This window comes from Apis florea, unplaced genomic scaffold (genome assembly GCF_048593485.1).
Source record: "Apis florea isolate Af1SG1 unplaced genomic scaffold, ASM4859348v1 contig_2350_pilon, whole genome shotgun sequence".
Lineage (NCBI taxonomy): Eukaryota > Metazoa > Arthropoda > Insecta > Hymenoptera > Apidae > Apis > Apis florea.
Window position 1 is genome coordinate 4,682,922 of NW_028256565.1, and position 19,120 is coordinate 4,702,041.

Sequence of the window (19,120 nt, forward strand, 5' to 3'; positions counted from 1 at the left end):
TATTCCACGCGTGAGTTCCGTTGCTTGATCGTCGTTGAACGTCGCTCGATTCTCGCGATCCAACAACGATAACCGAAAATCGAGCGTGTTCGATTTACGAAGCAACGAAGTTGTGCGACCCAACTTCGTGTCAACTGTCTAGATCTGAATTATTATTAGAAACGTGCATAATATATATGAATCCGAACTAATAAGAGACAACAGGATCAGATAATTGAATCCGCGTGGGTGAGCGTGAAACGTCACAGTCCCGTGTGCGTATGTGTATGTGTGCGTTGTGTGCGCGCGTGGAAAGAAAAGCCGACGAAATTCTCCCTTCTGTGATCACCGAGTCTCCGTGAATTAAACGCTCGCCAGAGCAAACAACAGCGACACGCGTCACTTTACGCGACGACTTTGTCTCGTTCCAGCCCCCGCGGAATTACCCCGACACGGAGAGTCTTGTCATTCAACCCCGTCACCGGCTCGTCGACGCATTGTGTCAGCCCTCACGAAGCCTGCACGGGACGGTGGAGGGCACCACGGTGCAGGCTCGTCGTGAAGGGCGGCGTAGAATCTCGGGGATATCTCTCTCTCTCTCTCTCTCTCCTCTGCTCGCACCCTCCCGACGTGGCGCTGCTTCTTTTTTTTTTTTTTTTTTTTTATCTCTCCTTTCCACCGAGTCACCGTTGTGTGTTCACGCTCTAAAAGGACGACACCGGTTTCCGTCCTTCTCGCTCTACGTACGACCGCGCCACTCCACATCCCCGAGCGGGGTCTCGCTCGCACCCACGTGAAAGAAGTCCGCCGCGCAGAGAGCACGAAGAAAGAAGGATCGCGGAGGAGTGGGGATAGCCGGCGCAGCGAGTGGAGTGGGGAGACGAGGCGCCGGAGTGGGGGTAGCTCGCAACGTGATAGAGGAAGCTTTGGGAAGGAGGGACGGTGGGGATAGGAAACGGAGCGAAGCCTCGGAACGGTCGGGCGAAAGCGACGAGCAACAGTGTGCCGCGCGCCACCGACGAGCGAGTGTTGTTGTGACCCGTGTGCTCGTGAGTAAGCGCGTGTTCTTTCGAAGTTCGGAAGGTGCGTTCGAGGGTGGACATTTGCTTGTTAGAAAGTGGAGAAACGTTGCGTGTTTTCGTCGTAACGGGTGGGTGCATCTACGAAGCCTCTACGAACAACAACAACGCGTGTTTCGAATCGGAAGTGCGATGACGACGCGACAGCTGATCACACCGACGGATACATGGAAGTATTCTTCGACTTGTGTTAAACAGTGAGGTTTTCCGTAATCATGATGATGATGAGAGTTCCGTGCGGGTGAGAAATCAACCGAGTGTCTCGAGTAAGTGAGAGGAGAGGAGAGGATAAATAGGAATGATCGAAGTGGAATAATAAGTGCATCGTTTTCGAAAACGACGAGTCTGATGAAAAGTTGATGATTTCGTGTCCGTTGAACGGCGTATGGCTCGCGATCGGTCCAATCGATCTTCGTTGCCTCGTCTGCCGTGGAGATTCGTAACGACGCTCCGGCACGTAGAACGACCGTCGTCCAACCGTGGTCGTTTGTTCGTAGTAAACGGACGGGGGGGAAGAAGGAACGCACGATCGACGAGCATCGTTCGGCGACAGGTGATTTTCGAGGATAGCGATCCTGGCTATTGCTGGAACACGTTGTCACGGTGGCCGGCGAAGTGATATACAAGGAAGCAAAGACGGAGCGTTCTCGCAGCAGCGCAGAGGATACGATAATACCGTATTGGAATAGGGGAAAAGTAAATCCTGCGATAAGGGTGGTGGTGGTGGACGCGGAGCGGCCTGGAACGAGGAGGGTGCCCGTATTTTCGAAGGAAATGCGCTGCTAGCAAATCGGCAAGGTGTCGCCCGAATTTTTGAGGTAGGCCACCGCATCTATTTGATTCACGGCTTAACCGCGCAGCGATAATCGTTCGCGAAAATCGCTCCGTGCGGAATATTAGGATAGGACGTGGCGACAATTATACGTGGAAATACGTGCGTGAGTGGTGGCGGTAATTGCTTCGGGAAATGGACCATATCGTCGAAGCTGAAAGCCCGGGTTACAGCGGGAACATAGCTTTTCGAGTCGCGTGCAAATTACAACAGCCGGCGGTGTTTCGGCACGTGGATCCCGGCCGATGCATTGGCAAAGTTTCGACGACCAGTTTCGCGAGATTTTTCTCGAAAGAGGATTACCATCCCACGATACGATTCTAAAAACCGGATGTCCCGTCGGATATGTCATCCCTATCGTAAAACCCTTAGGATCGCGCACGATATATACGTGATATCGATTTTAGATTTTCGAGACGACGGCCGTCGGATCGACTCGAAAATCCTTCCCCCGTCAAAATTGTCGCGCGGATCGAGTTTCGATCGAACGCGTCCCTCTCGCGTGTCACGACAGTGTTTCCATTCTCGAATTGTTCCCAACGTGTGATCGCGATACTCCTCCAAGATCCTCCACGAGGACCGACATTTTTCCGCGGTTAACGTAATACGATAGCTCTGCGAACCTTCCCGGATCCAATTCAACGGCAGACGTTCGCAGACGAACGATGAAATGTACGACAGAGAGAAACGATGGAGGGAAGAGGGAGGGGAAACAGAGAGAAATTCCGCGAGAGTGTCTTTGGAGGGGGAGGGGGGGGCGGAAGGGTGCAGTGGAGAAATGCAGAACTTAATGCAACGAGCAAACAAATAAAGCATCTCCGACGGGGATTGAAAAGAGTCGACGTGCCGCGGAGATCGATATTCGCGACTCCGCTGCGAAACGTCGAGCGAGATTAACGCACGCTGCCGCGGAAATACGCGTCGACGGCCTGCCCCCCCCTGTCTCTCTCGCGCTTTTCCACCGCGTTTTCCTTTTTTCTTCTTTTTTTTTTTTTTTTATCCTCTTCGACTATCGTTTTTTCTTTTTTTCCTTTTTTTTTTTTTTGTAGCGAATTAAATCGACACCGGTACGTCGACCGTCGCCGATTCAGTTCGTCCGCTCGTTCGCCGCTTTTCAACGGACGAGGGGCTCGTGCTCGTTCACCTGTTGGTTAATTTCCATCGAATCACGGGGATGTTTACTCTCGATTACCCCCCGTAATGGAGAATTTTCATCGCGGTAATTAAGCGAATCCTGGTATCCATGCCGCGTCGGGAAATACACTCGTTCCATTTGCGAAATTACCACCGCCGATTCTCGGAACGGAACGCGCAACGCTATCGCGATATTTCTCCGCGCGATCTTTGGAAAACATCCCATTTGGTTGGTCGGAACGTTTCCGCCGAGGTTCGACGTTTTAAACGACCTCTCCTCCTGCTACTCTTTTCCACCGCGTGCCGCCTAACCGAAATTAGAAATGATCCTCGAGATCCCAGGAACGGGTTCGTCGGGGCCGAAAACCGTGGCTGTCGCTGACAGTTATTAGGAACTTATGGGGCGAGTGTTCACGGTGAAAACTCGAGCCAGACCCCCCCCCCCCTGCACAGTTCCTGTTCGAGATGCGCCACGGTGTTTATTTTGACCGTGCTCGTGTTTTTCCCTTTGCCTTTGCGTTCTATTCGCTTTCCGTCCGAGTTTCGATCTCCTTTATTTCCTCTCTTTTATTTATTTCCGTTCCGAAAATTCGACGATGATTAGAGAACACGAAGGAAAATGGCGTTTTCGAATTTTTTTCCAAGAGACGGAGGGAGGGAGGGAGGGGGGAAAAAAAAATTTAAATATCGATAGAAATCGAGAGGGGGGGCTCTTATTGCCGGGCTCGGATCGGAATCGAATTTCCAAAGGTGTTGAAAATGCACGCGTGTATGTAGAACGGCGGTCACACAGGACTCGTTCGAATCGAGCTGAAAATTTAAACGCGCTTTTTTTTTTTTTTCCGCGCGTGCATCGCGAAACACAGCTCCACTAATCCACCAGTCTCTTTTCAAAGAGAGGAAACGAGCCCGATAAACCGATCGACGAGCATCGAGAAAAAAAATCTCTCGCCTTCATTCTCCTCGTTAATTCGTGTAAGAATGGTGCGCTTTGTGCGCGAGGGATGCGCGATAATGGAGCGTCAAATTCGTTGAATAAATCCGCGCGACTGCGCGTAAATATTTCAGAAGGAACCGCAGCCTGGAAAAAGCGAGCTAGTTCCGCGTCCTTGACAGTGGAATAGTGCGGAGAATCGGCACCAGATGGAACCACCGTACGGCGTTCCACGCGGATCGCTCTTTTTAAAACTGTTCCTCACGGATGTGTATACGGAAAATATAGCAAGATGGTTTACAATTTAACGAGGTTGTAAATTGAATCATTAAGAAGAGTGCGAACACGCTACACTTATAATTAGACTCCGTGTACCGAGTTTTTCTCGTGTTTTTTTTTTTTTTTTTTACTCGAAGTTTTTTGCTCGAAGTTTCGGGTCGTTATCTGATCGTAGATCTGTCGAAACACTAGCCCTGGCATCCATACGTCATTACTTTCCGTTCCATTGATTTTTACGACTTTCCTCGTGTAATGTGGGCCCGGTATAATATATAATACGTGCAGATGCGTGTATGTGTGTGTGTGTATATATATATATATATATATATATATATATATATATATATATATATACATACACGACACGCGTAACTATTGTTGTTTCCTTAACGACGTTTTAAAGTCTCTACTCAATAAAGTTTCGATAATGTTAGTTGCGGTCGAAGCTCATTTGTACCACTGTATCGCGGGAAGAAGAATGTTAATGTTTCCGCTCTATTCGTATAGAGCAAATACTCGTCGTCGCCGATAATGATCCGAAAGCTAACGTCTCGATTCGACGAGTGAAAATCGTTCCCCGAAACCCATCTAAAACCCATCGGTTCGATAAGTTGCCGGAATGGAATAGGTGGTTAAAAGTGAGACGTTAATTAAGGGCGTGAGTTAAGGAGCGATAACAGCAATTGGAAAGCTCCGTTTCCAATTGTTGGCAGACGGGTACGGGGACGATCCCGCTCGATCGTCGTAAACTCGGCTTGGAAGTTGGTGCGGCTAGATCGGGGGATAGAGAGCTCGTCGTAACACCCACGCGACACCTGCTCACCCCTCACCCTCTCGTGTTGTTACTGGATACCTGTGCGGGGGATGTCGGCTCTCGAAGTCGGGTTCCCTCGGTCTCGGTTTAATAAAGCACCGGTGAGAAACGCGAAACACGTGCGTGCAAAAGTTCTCCCCACGGAGAACGCGCGTAACGACGTTCCACGCCGAGAAGAAAGGGGCGGAGGAAGGATGGATGAGAGGACGGGAGGAAGAAAGTTAGGAGGGCGGTTACGCGCCGCATCAAGGAGGGCGGAGTTAGGTTTAGATGTCCCGTTACCCTTCCCTTCTTCGCCTTCTCCCCTTGTTCTCGAGGGGTCGAGGTAAACGATCCGCGGCAGAATTTTCGCCTCGCGAAATTACACCTATATAGATAGAGGATAGACCCGCGTCAAATCGAAATACGACGACGACGATGAGGACACTTGGAGAACGGGCGACAATATCGGAGCAACGCGGGTTGTTTAACGATGGCGGAGCGTTTCTCGAAATTGGAACGCGTGTCGTGGAAAATTGAGTCGTTAACCTGTTCCACGATGAAAAATCCTCGAGAGATGGGAAAAAGGAAACGGAGCGAAACGAGTCGTCGTTGTTACCAATCAGGTTTGTGTCTACGAACAACGGACGAATTCGCGACAATTTCGATTGGGGATCGTCACGATTTGTGGGGGCTGGCGCGATTGTCGCACTTGTGACGAGAGAGTATCGACGCCGGGGGAAGGTGTTCGATCCTGTGCCGTTTGTCATTCTAACCCCCGTCGTCGCGCGCTCTGTCTCCGCGTGTCTGCAAACACTCTCCGCCGGTGTATCATCGGGGAATCGATGGCGACTCGTCAAACTACAAATATTTAGAGAGCACTCGGTCCGCGCTCCTCTCGTCGATTGCGCGTAATGCGTTTTATAAATTCATCCCCGAACGAGAATCTCGTTCTCGAAGGAGAACGAAGAAGAGATCTGATTTCTTGAGAGAGAAGAAGTTACGAAAATTAATAATATAGAACGAGCGATTGTTGGCGAGTGATCGAGAGAAACGAATAGAATATCGTTCTGGAATCGATCCGTGGATGGATATCTGGGATGAAAGGAAAGTCTCGAGTCAAAGATCGTTCGATTTATTTACGACACGCGTAGTCCTCGAGATCCAAGGATCGTTACGCCTGGAAAATTATAGCGCGTGGGCGGCTCGCGTATTTCCCGATGGCCGCAGATTTACGGATCGTTAAGTCTTACGAATTTACACGTTTCTTTCCGCCGTGCCTCTATTTGCGGCCGTTGCCGACGTTTTATCGTAGTCGCGCGCGCCTACACTCGCGCGGTTCGTTTGCGGTCGAGGCGTTCAGGGGGATCATCAACTTTTACCTGAGAAAGCTCGATTTCGAATATCACGCGGTGATTATTCGATAAACGCGTCCCTTTATTCGATGTGGTAAAAACTACTTTTGGGACGAAGAAAATTTCCCGGATTCTTTCACAGATTCGAAGAAAAATATTCCTCCGCTGTTCGAAAGTAAGAGAATTGGATGTGAAAAAAAGAGGGGAAAAAAGGAAAGTACAATTTCTCGAAAAAAAAAAAAAAAAAAAAAGAAAGGAGGAAAAAAACGCGCGTGAAACGTTTCAACTGGCGAGGAAATGTTACGAGGAAGAGAGATCACCCTTTGGGGAATAAAGGCCGGCGCAGAGGTTATTTCTGGATCGCGAAAAACTTTTAATAGCTTTCTGATAGCTTATTGGTCGGTCTTATAAATACTTTCATATCTCGCGTCCCATCCGTCTGTCGGCTCTTTTTCCCCTTCCGGCCGTCCCTCGTTACTTTTTTCCCTCCATTGTGTCGTCCACCTTGGTCGAGCCGAAAACTTTGATCATCCTCGAGAAGAAATTGAAGCTGTTATTTATTTATTTATTTATTTATTAGACGGGGAGGATGATTGGGTGGTAAACGCGTCTAGACGAAAGGCGGGGCGAAATGACATGCGCGACGATGTCGCCTTAAGTCTTCTTCGCGCTGCAGCTAATTTCGCGGCCCCACCTTTTCAACCCTCTATTATCTACCGTAATCTCGTGAAAAGATTACGATCTCGTGACGGAGAGAAGCGAGACGACGCCGAAGGGGGAAAGGGTGGAGGAAGAGTGTCTCGTCTCCGGGAACAAAGCATAAAAGTTGATTAGTTATTCGATTAAAGGGATTATCGGTGTTTCTGCTTTTCAAACCGGTAGATACTCGCTTCGAAACTTACCTCCTGGCAGTTTTCTCCCTCTCCTCAAAGGAGATGCGATCTCTCTTTGAAACTGGCGTCAAATTAGGAAAAAAAAAAAAAAAGAAAGAAAAAAGAGAAACAAAATATCACAACGTTGGATTCACGGGTGTGAGACCAGCCACCAGATGGAAACGTGACCAACATCAGAGGATGATCGGGAGCAGCCGGTTCTGTTCAAGGATGGGGAAAAAATTTTATTAAATTCGTCGGTGTCCCCTAATTAAAAACGATTCGCAAAAGAAGGGGATGAAGAGGGACGAAAGAGAGAAAGGGTTGTACACGCGTTACCATCGCGGAAAATAATCGAGTGGTGGCGGCCTCGCCCTAACCCCCACCGTCCATATCCCATAAATAACCTCCCTTACGCACGTTGCGGCAATTTTCTCGCGGAGATACCGCCGGAAACGATCTCCCTCCCCCCCCTGCCAGCCGCATGCATAATCGTAACGAGGACCTGAAATTCGGCCGGAATAATTGCGTGTCCGGAATCGTTATCGCGGAATCGTAGGAAAAACGGCCTTTCTCTCGACCGGCATTGTCACGAGATATTCTCTAAACGCGAGCCACGAATCGAATCGCTTTTTGCAACGTGCAATTTTGATGATGTTTCGTGAAGCGGAGAGCAGGTGGTATTGGACGCGAAAAAGAAAAAACTTTACTACGAGCGTAAACGAAATTTAAAAGGGTAACGCGTGCGTGGATCGATTATAATTCTCGCGATTAATATTTACACGGCAGACGAGGAGGCGATTAATTCGTCGTACGAACGTCAAGGAGAAGCCTTATACGGAGCATGATCGGTCATTTGTGGCGCCTCGTGGCGCAACTTCGAATCGGTAAATAACAATTTTCCCTGTCGCGAGTTTACTACTACCACGCGTGTCCTACTTTTCGTCCCCCACTCGAGATGCAGCGCGCGCTCCGTCCAACTCCGTCTTAATTTCCATTGATTACAGCTCGGACGACCCGATCGAAATAAAGCCACTCGAGGTGCAAATTCATCGCTCGTTTCCCGCCAATCTTATTATCCCGCGACGAGACCCGGTGATGGAACGTTTTCCACGCGAAAAAACGGTCGATCGTTGGTAACTCTCGTTCCCCCCAATTATCGCCAATTCCGAACGATACTCGCGCCGTTACTAGCGAAATGGACAACCGATTCCGATATTTATTCGCTGCTCTTCCCTTCCCTTCCCTTGGCGGACCGCCACTCGCGGTGTGGTCCGACCGGTTCAGAGCCCGTAATCGGCGATCCCTCTCGAGGAGGAGGAGGAGGAGGGAAACGCGCGATGGAGACGGCCGTGAACACGACGGACGGAGAGACGGGAAGATTAACATAGAGATGAGGTCGCCTTCGGTCTTTTCCGCGTGAGTTATGTGACCGATGCACCCCGATGCACCGTCTCTTCCTTTCTCTCTCTCTCTCGCTCGTGTTTCCACAGTGATACAGTGGACGAGGGTTGAATCAGGTTGCATTAAACATCGCGTCATAGAACACCGAGGGCAGAGGAACGGTTGTTGTTTCTCGCGTATCGGTGAGACGCGGCGATAACTTGGTTACGATTTTCCCGGGATTAATTGGTGCTCGAGATTAGAAACGGAAGGGGGAGAGAAAGAAAAGAGTCGTTGAGACGGAAGGACGGTAGTGGGTCCGGTAATTGGAGCGGATCGCGAGCTCCTCGAGCGATTTCACGGGGCCGAGCCTCTCTCTCTTTCTCTCGAGGAGAGAATCGTGGAGGATCGAGGGGAGGAGGTTTTGAAAGAGAGTCTCGAAGCCGGGCAAATGGATGTTTGGCGTGGGTCGAGAAGCTCGGCACGCGTCGTTCGCGAGGACAGCAATTGATAGCCGTCGCTGGTCGTCGGGAGAGAAAGCGGACGGACGAAGCGGAGAACGAGATGTGGGCGGAAAGTATGGTTGAAAAATGGCCGATATTTCGAATCGTGGAGGGAGAGAGAGAAGGAGGAGGCTCTTTTATGGAGGCAAGGAGGTTTCTTAAAAAAAAAAAAAAGAAAAAAAAGGAAACGCGTGACTGGAGAAGAAAAATCGGGCGACGAATTGTATTGGCCGGCGCGTGGAAACGATAAAAGGCAGGGCATGGGACGAGGTTTGGTTGTTTGCAAACACCGATAATCGTGTTCGTGACGCGTATTTCGGTGGCGATTGGCCGCAACGGGAATGGCGAACGCGTGCGTTGGTCGAGTTTGTATCACTTAACCGACGCGGCGGATACTACTCGGACGCATACTGGGCTCGGTGAGCGAAGTTAATGCTGAAATAATGCGACGACTGGCACACGGCTGTTCGCCGAGCTTCCGCCAACCGAAAACGCGAATGCCTCGACGGTTTGCCGTGCACGCCTACACGCGCCGATATCTGATCGCGCTTGTCCTATCCCTTTTCACGGGTCAACGTTCCAAACCTTCACCGTTTCGCTCCGTTTGTCCATTTAGTTTTGTCGTTCGCGATTAAAACGTTTCTTCCGTCCGATTTTCCTATCCGGCCTCGAAATACTCGTTCGTCGCTTTGACGAGACGAGGGAGAAATGTTACTTTGACTTGCTCTCTTTTTTCTTTTTTTTTTTTTTTTTTTTTTACGATCTCTCGTTCGTTTAACGAGCATTATTTGCTCAATTATCGTGAAAATCGCACAACTTTCGAGTCGTTGTTTCGACAGGGAACGAGATTAACGCCGCTTTCCTTCAACGAAAGTATCGAGGATTCGAAGTAATTGTCAGTTCAAAAACAAATATAAGAGAGGAGAATCTGTGCTTCGAGATTTGCTCTTCTCGTTTTTCTTTTTTTTTTTCTTTTTCTTCCTCTCTCCGCCTACAGTTTACTCGGCAATGAACTTCGAGGCTCGTCGAATCGACGAAGTGCTCGTGAAAGTTCCCTTCCCTTGGTAACAATGGGTTGCAACGACGAAACGAAATACCGGAGAGCGTAACGATAATAATTAATGCTCCAAGTTTTTGGCATCGAATCGCGCGTTACGATCTCGTTCCAAATTAATCTCGTCTACTTTCGCCGATTCTCGAAGATATTACTCCTCTCTCTTTTTTTTCTTTCCTCAAATTCATTTCGCGAACAGTTTAGAAATTATGGATCATGGATTTGGGATTTTGTCCTTTCACCCCCTAATTTTTACTCGAATCGTTAAACGGTCGTCGTCTCGAAAGCGCGTAACACAATTTTAACTTAACGTTTACGAACTTGATTTAAATTAATGCAATCGTTACGGAATTCGAAACGGCCAAGTTTACCGTGGGATTAAAACAACTTAATTTAAACTTGAGCTCGAGAACGATCCTCTCCAACGTTTCCAACCTCTCTCTCTCTCTCTCTCTCTCTTCCCCTCGATCGCGTCTAATCGCGAAACCGATCGTCGTCGACATCGTTCTCGTTTCGATTAGTCTCGATTGTTCGATCGTTCGCAAGATGCTGTTTTTAAACCGGTTGTATTTCAAGTCCAGAAAATGAAACGCGGCCCGGAACCCCAACGGAGTACATTAAACAAAGTCAGCCAGCCATAAATACGAGCCACGGTGACATTCATTTCGGCGAAAATGGCGAACGTGGAGAATTTCGGGGCAGCGGTGTTACGAAATTTCGCGCGACGCGGTTCGCGAAATCTCTCTCGTCTCTCCGCTTCCATCCCTGTGGAATCGTCGTTTCGTATGGCCACGACTGTTCCATTCTTTTCTCTCTCTCTCTCTCTCTCTCTCTAGGCTACCAGCCTCGTCATCCTGGGAATATATTTTTTCGCGCGTCGCTCACCGACGCGTAGGCTCGTCGGATGTGTAGGCTCATAATGAAATTACCGCGCGTGTCAGCTGCGCGAAGACACGGTTTCACGCGCAGTTTTTGGGCCGTGGCCAAGAGTATCCACGGAAAATCATTCCATCCCTTCGTGTGATTTTAACGCGTTTGAAAAAAACGTCTGGCGGAGCGAACGCGAGAGAGATTGTTTGGTTACGTGTACGTCTGTCGAATAATCCCAAACAATCCCTGTTCTTTAATACTACGCGGATTTACAAAATCTGTCGAAATGACGGTTTCCAGGAGATTCTTTTCCTTCCTTCTTTTCTTTTTTTTTTTCTTTTTTCTCTCTAAGCCACGTAGCACTCGGAAATGGCGCGAGAAAATTAAAAGTTCTTTGCCAAGTTCTTTCAACTTCGTTCCTTAGGAGGAGCATACGGATCGTTCTAGCATCGCTCGATACTTAAAAAAAAAAAGGTCGGGTAGATAGAGCTCGCGATATTTTAATATTCGAAAAAGAGAAATTTGAAAAATTGGAACGTCGGCGCGCTAGGCAGAGGACGTTTTTAATTAAAGGGGAGAATTATTAAAATATACGCATTTGACAAAATTAATTTCAACTTTCATTCGGACCGAAATATACATAATTACACGCGCGCCCTTTATTTTCGTTATACCAATTTAATTATAACCATCTACGTGTAACATATTTAAATAGCGCGCGCGTCCACGCGTTTAGTTAATTTATGCACAAACACGATCTATAGGTACTTGAACTTTCTCGAACGCTTTTCAACACCTTTCCAACACCTCCAATTTTTCTCCGCGCAAATCCTCTTATCGCCTCGCCACACCGGTTTATAATCGATGCCTAATTAACGGAGAGGAGGTGTTATATCCGTTATATCTTTCCACCTATGGAACCCCTACTTTCTCAAATCCCTCCTCGTCAAAATTAGCCACACCCTTCCCGAGGTATATTCGTATTTATTAGAGGATCGCGTAGCGAGCTCTTTTCTCTCTCTCTCTCTCTCTCTTTTTTTTTTTTAACTGTGAAAATGGCCCACTCTCGAGCGCACAATTTCATTAAGGGCGACGTCCACTTTCCTGTTTTCGCCGCATCACTTCTAATTCTCGACCACGGCCGAATTTTCAGCCGCTCGGTCAATTTTCGCCCGTTGCACGCAACCCCGTTGTTCCCCCGGACTATTTCGAGATATTCGAGGTTTTCTCCCCTCCTCCCCTTGTCCTCCGAGACGCGCACGACGAGATTTATCGCGCGAAATCGCGCGGCGCGCTTCCAATTAACCCTCGAATAAATTCTTGCTCTCGGCCCCGACTTTTCCAAGAGAAGAGAGAGAGAGAGAGAGAGAGAGAGAGAGAGAGAGAGAGAGAGAGAGAGAGAGTAGTAATAGTAGTTGTAACGGTGATGGTGGTGGTGGTGGCGATGGTACGACGGACGACATATTGTCGTTGTTCCATTGTCAGATCGCCAAGTTTACAATTTACCACTATTTTATCTCGATAATGTACGTACGGCGAACGGCACGTTGCCAAAGATAGGTTCGTATAAAACTCTTAGTGTATTAAGAGTCAGAATTTGGCGAAAGCAAAAAAAAAAAAAAAAAAGAATGCAATTGTCACGATATATCCAATTATTATCGTTGACACACGTTTAAAATACGATTCTGCTTCTGCTTCGTACAGTTTTAACGTCGAGGGGGGGAGGGGGGTGAGAAAAATTTTATAAAAAAGGAACTCGTCCTCGTTGTTGTATTAACATCAACGACGCTATATATATTTTCTTTTAATCTAAACAGGCGGGAAAGAAAAAAAAAAAAAAGAAAAAATCGATGGAACGAGCTCCTTTGAAAGCGCGTATCGCCTGCGCCGCGATATGTTTTTCCATCCCCGATCCCATCGAGGAGGAGGGTCCTCCTCCCACGAATATTTAACGCGCGGAAGACGCGGTTCCCCGTTCGCCTGGAAAATACCGATAGGCTTGGCATTGTACCACCTCCTCCATTCAATCTCCCTTCCCCCCTATCCCTCGCTCCCTCCCCTTTTTTCGCATATTCCGATCCGAAGGCGCGCGAAAAAAAATCCCCAACCGACGGCTTTCAACGGCGCGGCGCGTTTTTCGGTTTCTTGGCGAATCGCGGTGAAAGCAGCAATCTCATCACCCGAGTATCGTGATGGAGAAACGATTGTAAAATTGTTCGAAAGACGCGGAGCAACGCGTAATCGGATTTTCGGAGGAGGAGGACCGATCGAGCGGCGACGATTCGAGGAAACGCGATCTGTATGATCAGGAGGGGGAGAAATGTTTGGAACATTGTATCGGGGGAGAATTAAATAAAAATCACGCGAACTAGAGATTTGGCGAGCGGGTTCGGAACGGAGCCAGAAAACGAGATGAGCGGTTCGCGGCGTTCGCTCGGCTGCTCGTCCGCATTCTGCTCTGCATATGAATGAGGGGAGAGGCGGCGAGGCCTCGGGTGGATGGAAGAGAAGCGGAGAATCGTGATGGTGGTGGTTGGGTTGGGTTGGGGGGGGGGGGGGGGAGCATCGAGTCGGGGAAGAATATCGGCCAAAAGAAACGGAACGAAAGGAACGACGCTGCGTTTATTAAACTGTGCGCGGACGTGTGCGCTCCTTTTCCTCTTCTCCTTCATCGACTTTATCCGCCTATGCACGCTCCACTTCCCCTTTTCCCTTCTACATCTACGTATATGCACTCTTTGCACCCTTTCTCGACTCCACCGCGCGCGAAAATAGCGCGATTCTGGCTACTTACGCTCCTCCTTCCCTCGTCTCCTACTATTTTCTCTTTTTCACCGATCCCTCGAATTCGAATCTTTCGCCTCTCTGGAGCATTATCCTTTCCTAAGCAAAAAGTTACTCGAGAACGAATGTCAACGAGAGAGACTTTGTCGAATCGCGGATTGTCTCCCCCCTGAAACTTTGCTTTCGTACAATCGAAAGAGAGAGAGAGAGAGTTTGTTTGAGAAAGGATCGACAAAGTTTTCCTAGGCCGGTGTCGAATCGAGGTAAACGATTGTTCTACGCTCGAAACTTGCAGTATGACGAAGAAGGGAAGTTAATAGGTTAGTTTCCTTTCGTAGCCACCTAATGGAGCAGTCCTTTCTGCCTTTTCCCTCCTCTTTCTTCTTCTTCTTCTTCTTCTTCTTCTTCTTCTTTTCCCTCGTCATCTCGAAAGGGTTAGCAGCAGGCAAGTGTTCCTCGAACGCGCAGATGTTCCACGGAGCGTGGAGTATACGCGGAAACCGGTGTCCACTCGAACGAGAACACTGGTCCTATTATACATAGGAAACACGAAACCTCGTCGTTTCAACCTCGACGTATTTAAAAAATATGTATATAAGACTCGCGCGACTCTCCGCTCATCGAAACACCACCCACGGAGTTTCCTATCGTCTCTCGTATCTTCGATCGATATTATCGATTAATCCTTTCGCTACTACGGGCGACTAGAGTCGCTCTGCACAAGATTCCACTATTGGAGCTATTGCACGTGGGGGGATATCTTTATCTGGAAATATAGTATTTTGTTTTTATCATTAATTTTTTCTCAATAAACACCGTTAAAACAACGATTTTTCTCGAGCACCGTGCACATTTTTGGTGCGGCGGCGGAAAACTCGCCCGTAGCGAAAGAAAATTGGAAGCGCTCGCGCGGAGATCGATCGTCGAAATGGCGCTTTTCGGATGACGAATAGATTCGGCGTCGCATCGAATGATACACGTCGCATCCTCGCAGGATTGGAACGTCATAGGTTGCGGAGAGGGCGAAACAATTAATCAAGGGAATACAATCGTGCGTACAGAACCGGATGGAGGAAGGGGAGGGCGGAGGAACCTTGTTGGCGTGACTGATTCATTATGAGAGTGTAATTAAGTCCCTGTATTAGCATATTAGCGACTAGAGATGGAGACCGTTGTTCCACAATCGGCCGGCAGCGAGCGGAACCATTTGACCCGAAGCCACTTCCTAACGCTAACGAGACACCTATCTATCCTCTCCCCGATGAATCGCGCGCACGCGAGTGCACGCGTGTACGGCGCGCAAAGAGAGAAGAGAAGAAAAGCGCTCAGAATTACGACCGCTATCCTCCATTCCCTCGCAACTATTCTCTCTGGTCACCAGCCATTAAGAGCGGGTCGCGTAGACGCGTATCTCTTAATTAGCCGGCGAAAAATCCACTCTCTGGCCGCCGTGGGGAGGGAAGAAGGGATCCTGACCCGTTATCAATTTAACCCAACTTTCTCGGTCAACCGGGTGTTTTTCTTTTTTTAACCTCTCCCTTTGCCTCGTGCGCTGCCCCCTGTTTTCCCTCGACGGTATCCTCGTTTGCTAACGAGTTTATCCTCCACGACCTCTCCCTTCCCTTTCCCTTCCTTCGCCGTGGTTTCTCCCTTTTGCTTCCTCTCCCTGGAAGAATTGTTCGAGGCTCGCGTACGATCGCGGCTCCACCCAAGTAACGAGATTTCCGGCGTAGATTGTTTCCCCCGTGCCTTGCGTTTTGCGGCGTTCCAGGGCGGGAGCACGGATCTGGAAGGAGTAATTCGGTTTTCGAGGGAGAAAAGAGAAAACACCGTTCGACTCGAGCGAGCAGCTCGGCCGAAAAAGAAGGAAGGGGAAGGGGGGGGGGAGGGAAAAAAAGAAATCGACCCGCCACGCGAGTCGAAAGAAGAAGAAGAAGAAGAAGAAGAATAGATTAGGAAGGTGGTGCGTTAAGGGAGGAAGAGATAAAGCTTCTCTCCCTCCCCCGATTAATAGTTCTGTCAATAAGATTAATCGAGCGTTGATTTTCCGCGTGGTTTTCAGCACGCTGAGGTGGAGGATGGAGGAGCTGGAAACGCTGGAGAGCACGGAGTGCCCCGAGTGCCCCGGGCCACCCCCCGAGTTCCGGTTACCGCCACCCCCTCGGCCACCCTTCCTCACCGACGGCACCTTTTGCTCGGAGGAGCCACTCACCGAGATCGAAGATTGCGTCGCCATCCCGGTAAGTCTGATTCCTCCTCGATCGCCTTTTATCGTTTCCGCCGCCAATTATCGAACCGCTGCAAAAAAAAAAAAGATTAACCCTTTCCACTCGTATTTATATTTGAGAAACGGTTAACCGATCGAGGTAACGAGAGTACTTAGAATAAAAATTATATTACACGTGCATTTTTACTAATGCAAAAATGTAGGATGGCGAGGATTAAACTTTAGTCCAACGCTTTAGGATTCTACGCGAGTTTCGTATATTTCGTATAATTCGAAATATTTTTTCGTGCGAAGTTGTATGATTTGTCTCTTCTCTGAAGTCGAACCGCGTGGTTCGCGCGATATCGAACGATACGCTCAAAAAAAAATTCTCCCAAAGTTTGCCCATTTTATACGATTTATCAAGTTTGAATTTAAGCAAAGCTACGTTTCAATTATCGAGCGGTATATAATCGCCGGAATAGTCGAATATTCCGTTTTAACGATACGCATTGGCCGGTGTGAAAAGGGAGAGCACGATACAATCTTCTTACACGCAGTGGAAAGTCGTGCAAGGACTCGGCTCGAGATCGAACGAATCGAACGCCTACGGTGGAATCGAAAGGTTCGATGAGTCTGGTGGAATAGAAATCCCTGAATAGAGAGAAACGGAATGGCGAGGAGGGGAACAGGTGGCAGAAAAGAAACCGGTCGAAGAAAGAGCGTCGCGCTACGTTGACGGTTGCTCGATTCATATCGAGAGGAGGATTTTTAAGGCGGGATAAATTCCGAGGAACTCCTTATCCGACGCCGGCAAATTGAATCGGGAACGCGGGGACACAAAAACCTCTCTCTCTCTCTCTCTCTCTTTGTTCGTTACTTTTTCTCCTTGAGAGAGAAATGTTCTCTTGACGAAATGTCCCTTCGGATGTGTTCGATCCAAGGAAATTTTCGAAAATAAAAAAGAAAGAAAGGAAGGAGAAGGGAACGATCGTTTCGAAACGACGTTAAACGAGAGACGAGGGAGGAGGAAAAAGGAAGAAAAGGACATCTATTAACGGCGATCCAGGAATACGCGTGTATAGCCGCGTTAACTTTCTCGAAACGCCGGGGAAAGAATTCCAATTAAAGTAGTTGGGCCGATATTCTCGATCCCTCGCTAACCTCTTCCACGGTACAAGGATGGCGTAACTTTCGAATAAGTTGCAGTTCGCTGTAACGAGCTTTTAAAATTCTCCACGGATTCTATACGAAAGGAAGGAAGGATATCGAAAGGCTTCATTTTTCCGGACGCGTTTCCTCCTCGATATATCGTCGTCCCGATTAATCCCCTTCCATTACAGTTGTCCCTTTTATTATAGTTGCCGTTCCACCGCAAGGATTCACCCAGGTGGTGGAAAGTTGGTGGCGGAATAGGAAACGAAAGTCGCGGAACTAATTTCGACCGCGCGGATCGTTTCGACCAATTAAACGATCCCTCTCCCTCTCTCTCTCTCTCTCTCTCTCTCTCTCTCTCTCTCAGCTCTAACTCGAGACTTTTTAACGAGGTAACTCGTTATTAAAATATCCCTTCCAAGTTTTACGATCCTCCTCCCGTAATCCTCGCTCACGCTCTCTCTCTCTCTCTCTCTCAAAATTTCATTTCATGCGAAAGAGAGAAGGAGACAGAAGGAGAGATTCTAGAGCGAGGATTAGTGTACGCGTCGCTTTCGCTCGTTAAGCTTTATCGCAGGGCAAATCGGCCGGGTCGGCGACACGGAACGCTACGAAAAGAGAGCACGACGAGTGGAATGAAAGGGTGAGAGGAGAGATAGAATGAGAGAGAGAGAGATCATCGAGACGGATGTTAAAAGCGGGACCAGTTGGTAGGAGTAATCGGTCTGGGTCGCGGCTCCGTTACCCCGGACGTGGAGAGATCGGCCGTTTCCTTCGGAAGGGCGGAAGAGTGGGAACGAACGTGGTGTTTCTGTTATTGTCTTTAGCGGCCCGTTAAAAAACCGTGTTTACCCCTGACAGGCGCCATCGGTCTGCCACCGCGTCTCCTCTTTTTCATCGTCGACCCTCTCTCTCTCTCTCTCTCTCTCTTCCCTTCTCCCTCGAGCTTTTTCCTCTCACGACGACCGGATAAAAACGGCGCTGGCCTATTAATAGTGAACACGTGTCTCGTCGGCGTGGCGAACTCGGGGACCCATTATCGCCCCACGATTTTACATCATTACGCGTAATTGGAGAATCTTCTTTCTCTTTCTCTCTCTCCGTCCTCTCGAGATTTATCTTCCGTTCCGTTTCGATTAAACGGGGCGGGGAATTTGGTGAGAATTTCCGTGAGGGGGAAATCTTTTGAACGGAAGGTGAGCCGCGATAAAAATTCTCTCGAGCAGCTCTTGTTCAGAATTATTTATAATCTATAATTTCTGTTGGAGCGAGAGAGATAATTAATCTCGAAGCAATTATTTCGCGCGAGTTTCGAAGGAGAGCCGGGTTTTTGTTAAACGTATTCTTGATCGAATTCTCTCCATCCCCGTTGCAACTATCGAAAGCGTAACTGCAGTAAACACTTTGTCTCTCGGACCGAGTTTTCCGGAGGTTCTTCATCGGCTCTCCGTGGAAATTAGGACGGCGAGAACTGTGTCTTCGATCCTCCCCTCTGAAGACGTTCGATCCGCGGGGAAGGCGTCGCCCCTTCAATGATCCAAAATGTCGATTTCTCCCGAGAATTATTATTCTCCTCCCTCGCCACGATATTCTCTCCCTTCGGTCGGTGATATCCGCGCGCGAAATTACATCTTGCCACGGTAAACGTCAAAGGGGATGCGTGTAGGGGGTTGTTAGAGATGCAGTTTATCCGACGGGAAAAAAGAACGAGAGAGAAGCAAGTATGGATGAAGAATATGAGGAGAATAAAAGAGAAGCGGATGATAGTAATTAAAAACAAGGAACGCGAAAATTCTCGTAAAGTGGTCTCGAGTTTTATCGAGTCGACGATAGAGTAAGAAAACGAAGGTATTCCCTTCGTTTTTCCCCTCATTTATTCCTCAGGTAGGTCACGATCATTTTCGGGGA

General features: G+C 48.5%; 1 protein-coding gene across 4 annotated transcripts in view; it reads left to right on the forward strand.

Moving 5' to 3' along the window:
- pxb (putative Hedgehog signaling attenuator pxb) overlaps positions 1–19,120 on the forward strand; it is a 205,861-nt gene that overhangs the window by 134,942 nt on the left and 51,799 nt on the right. For 3 of the 4 annotated variants that reach the window (XM_086904737.1, XM_086904738.1, XM_086904740.1), the window contains one exon: positions 15,914–16,091. In XM_086904737.1, coding sequence (XP_086760863.1) covers positions 15,914–16,091 — 178 coding nt within the window. Of the gene's footprint in view, positions 1–957; positions 1,877–15,913; positions 16,092–19,120 lie in introns of those variants that run through there. The other variant, XM_086904739.1, reaches the window with a different exon arrangement.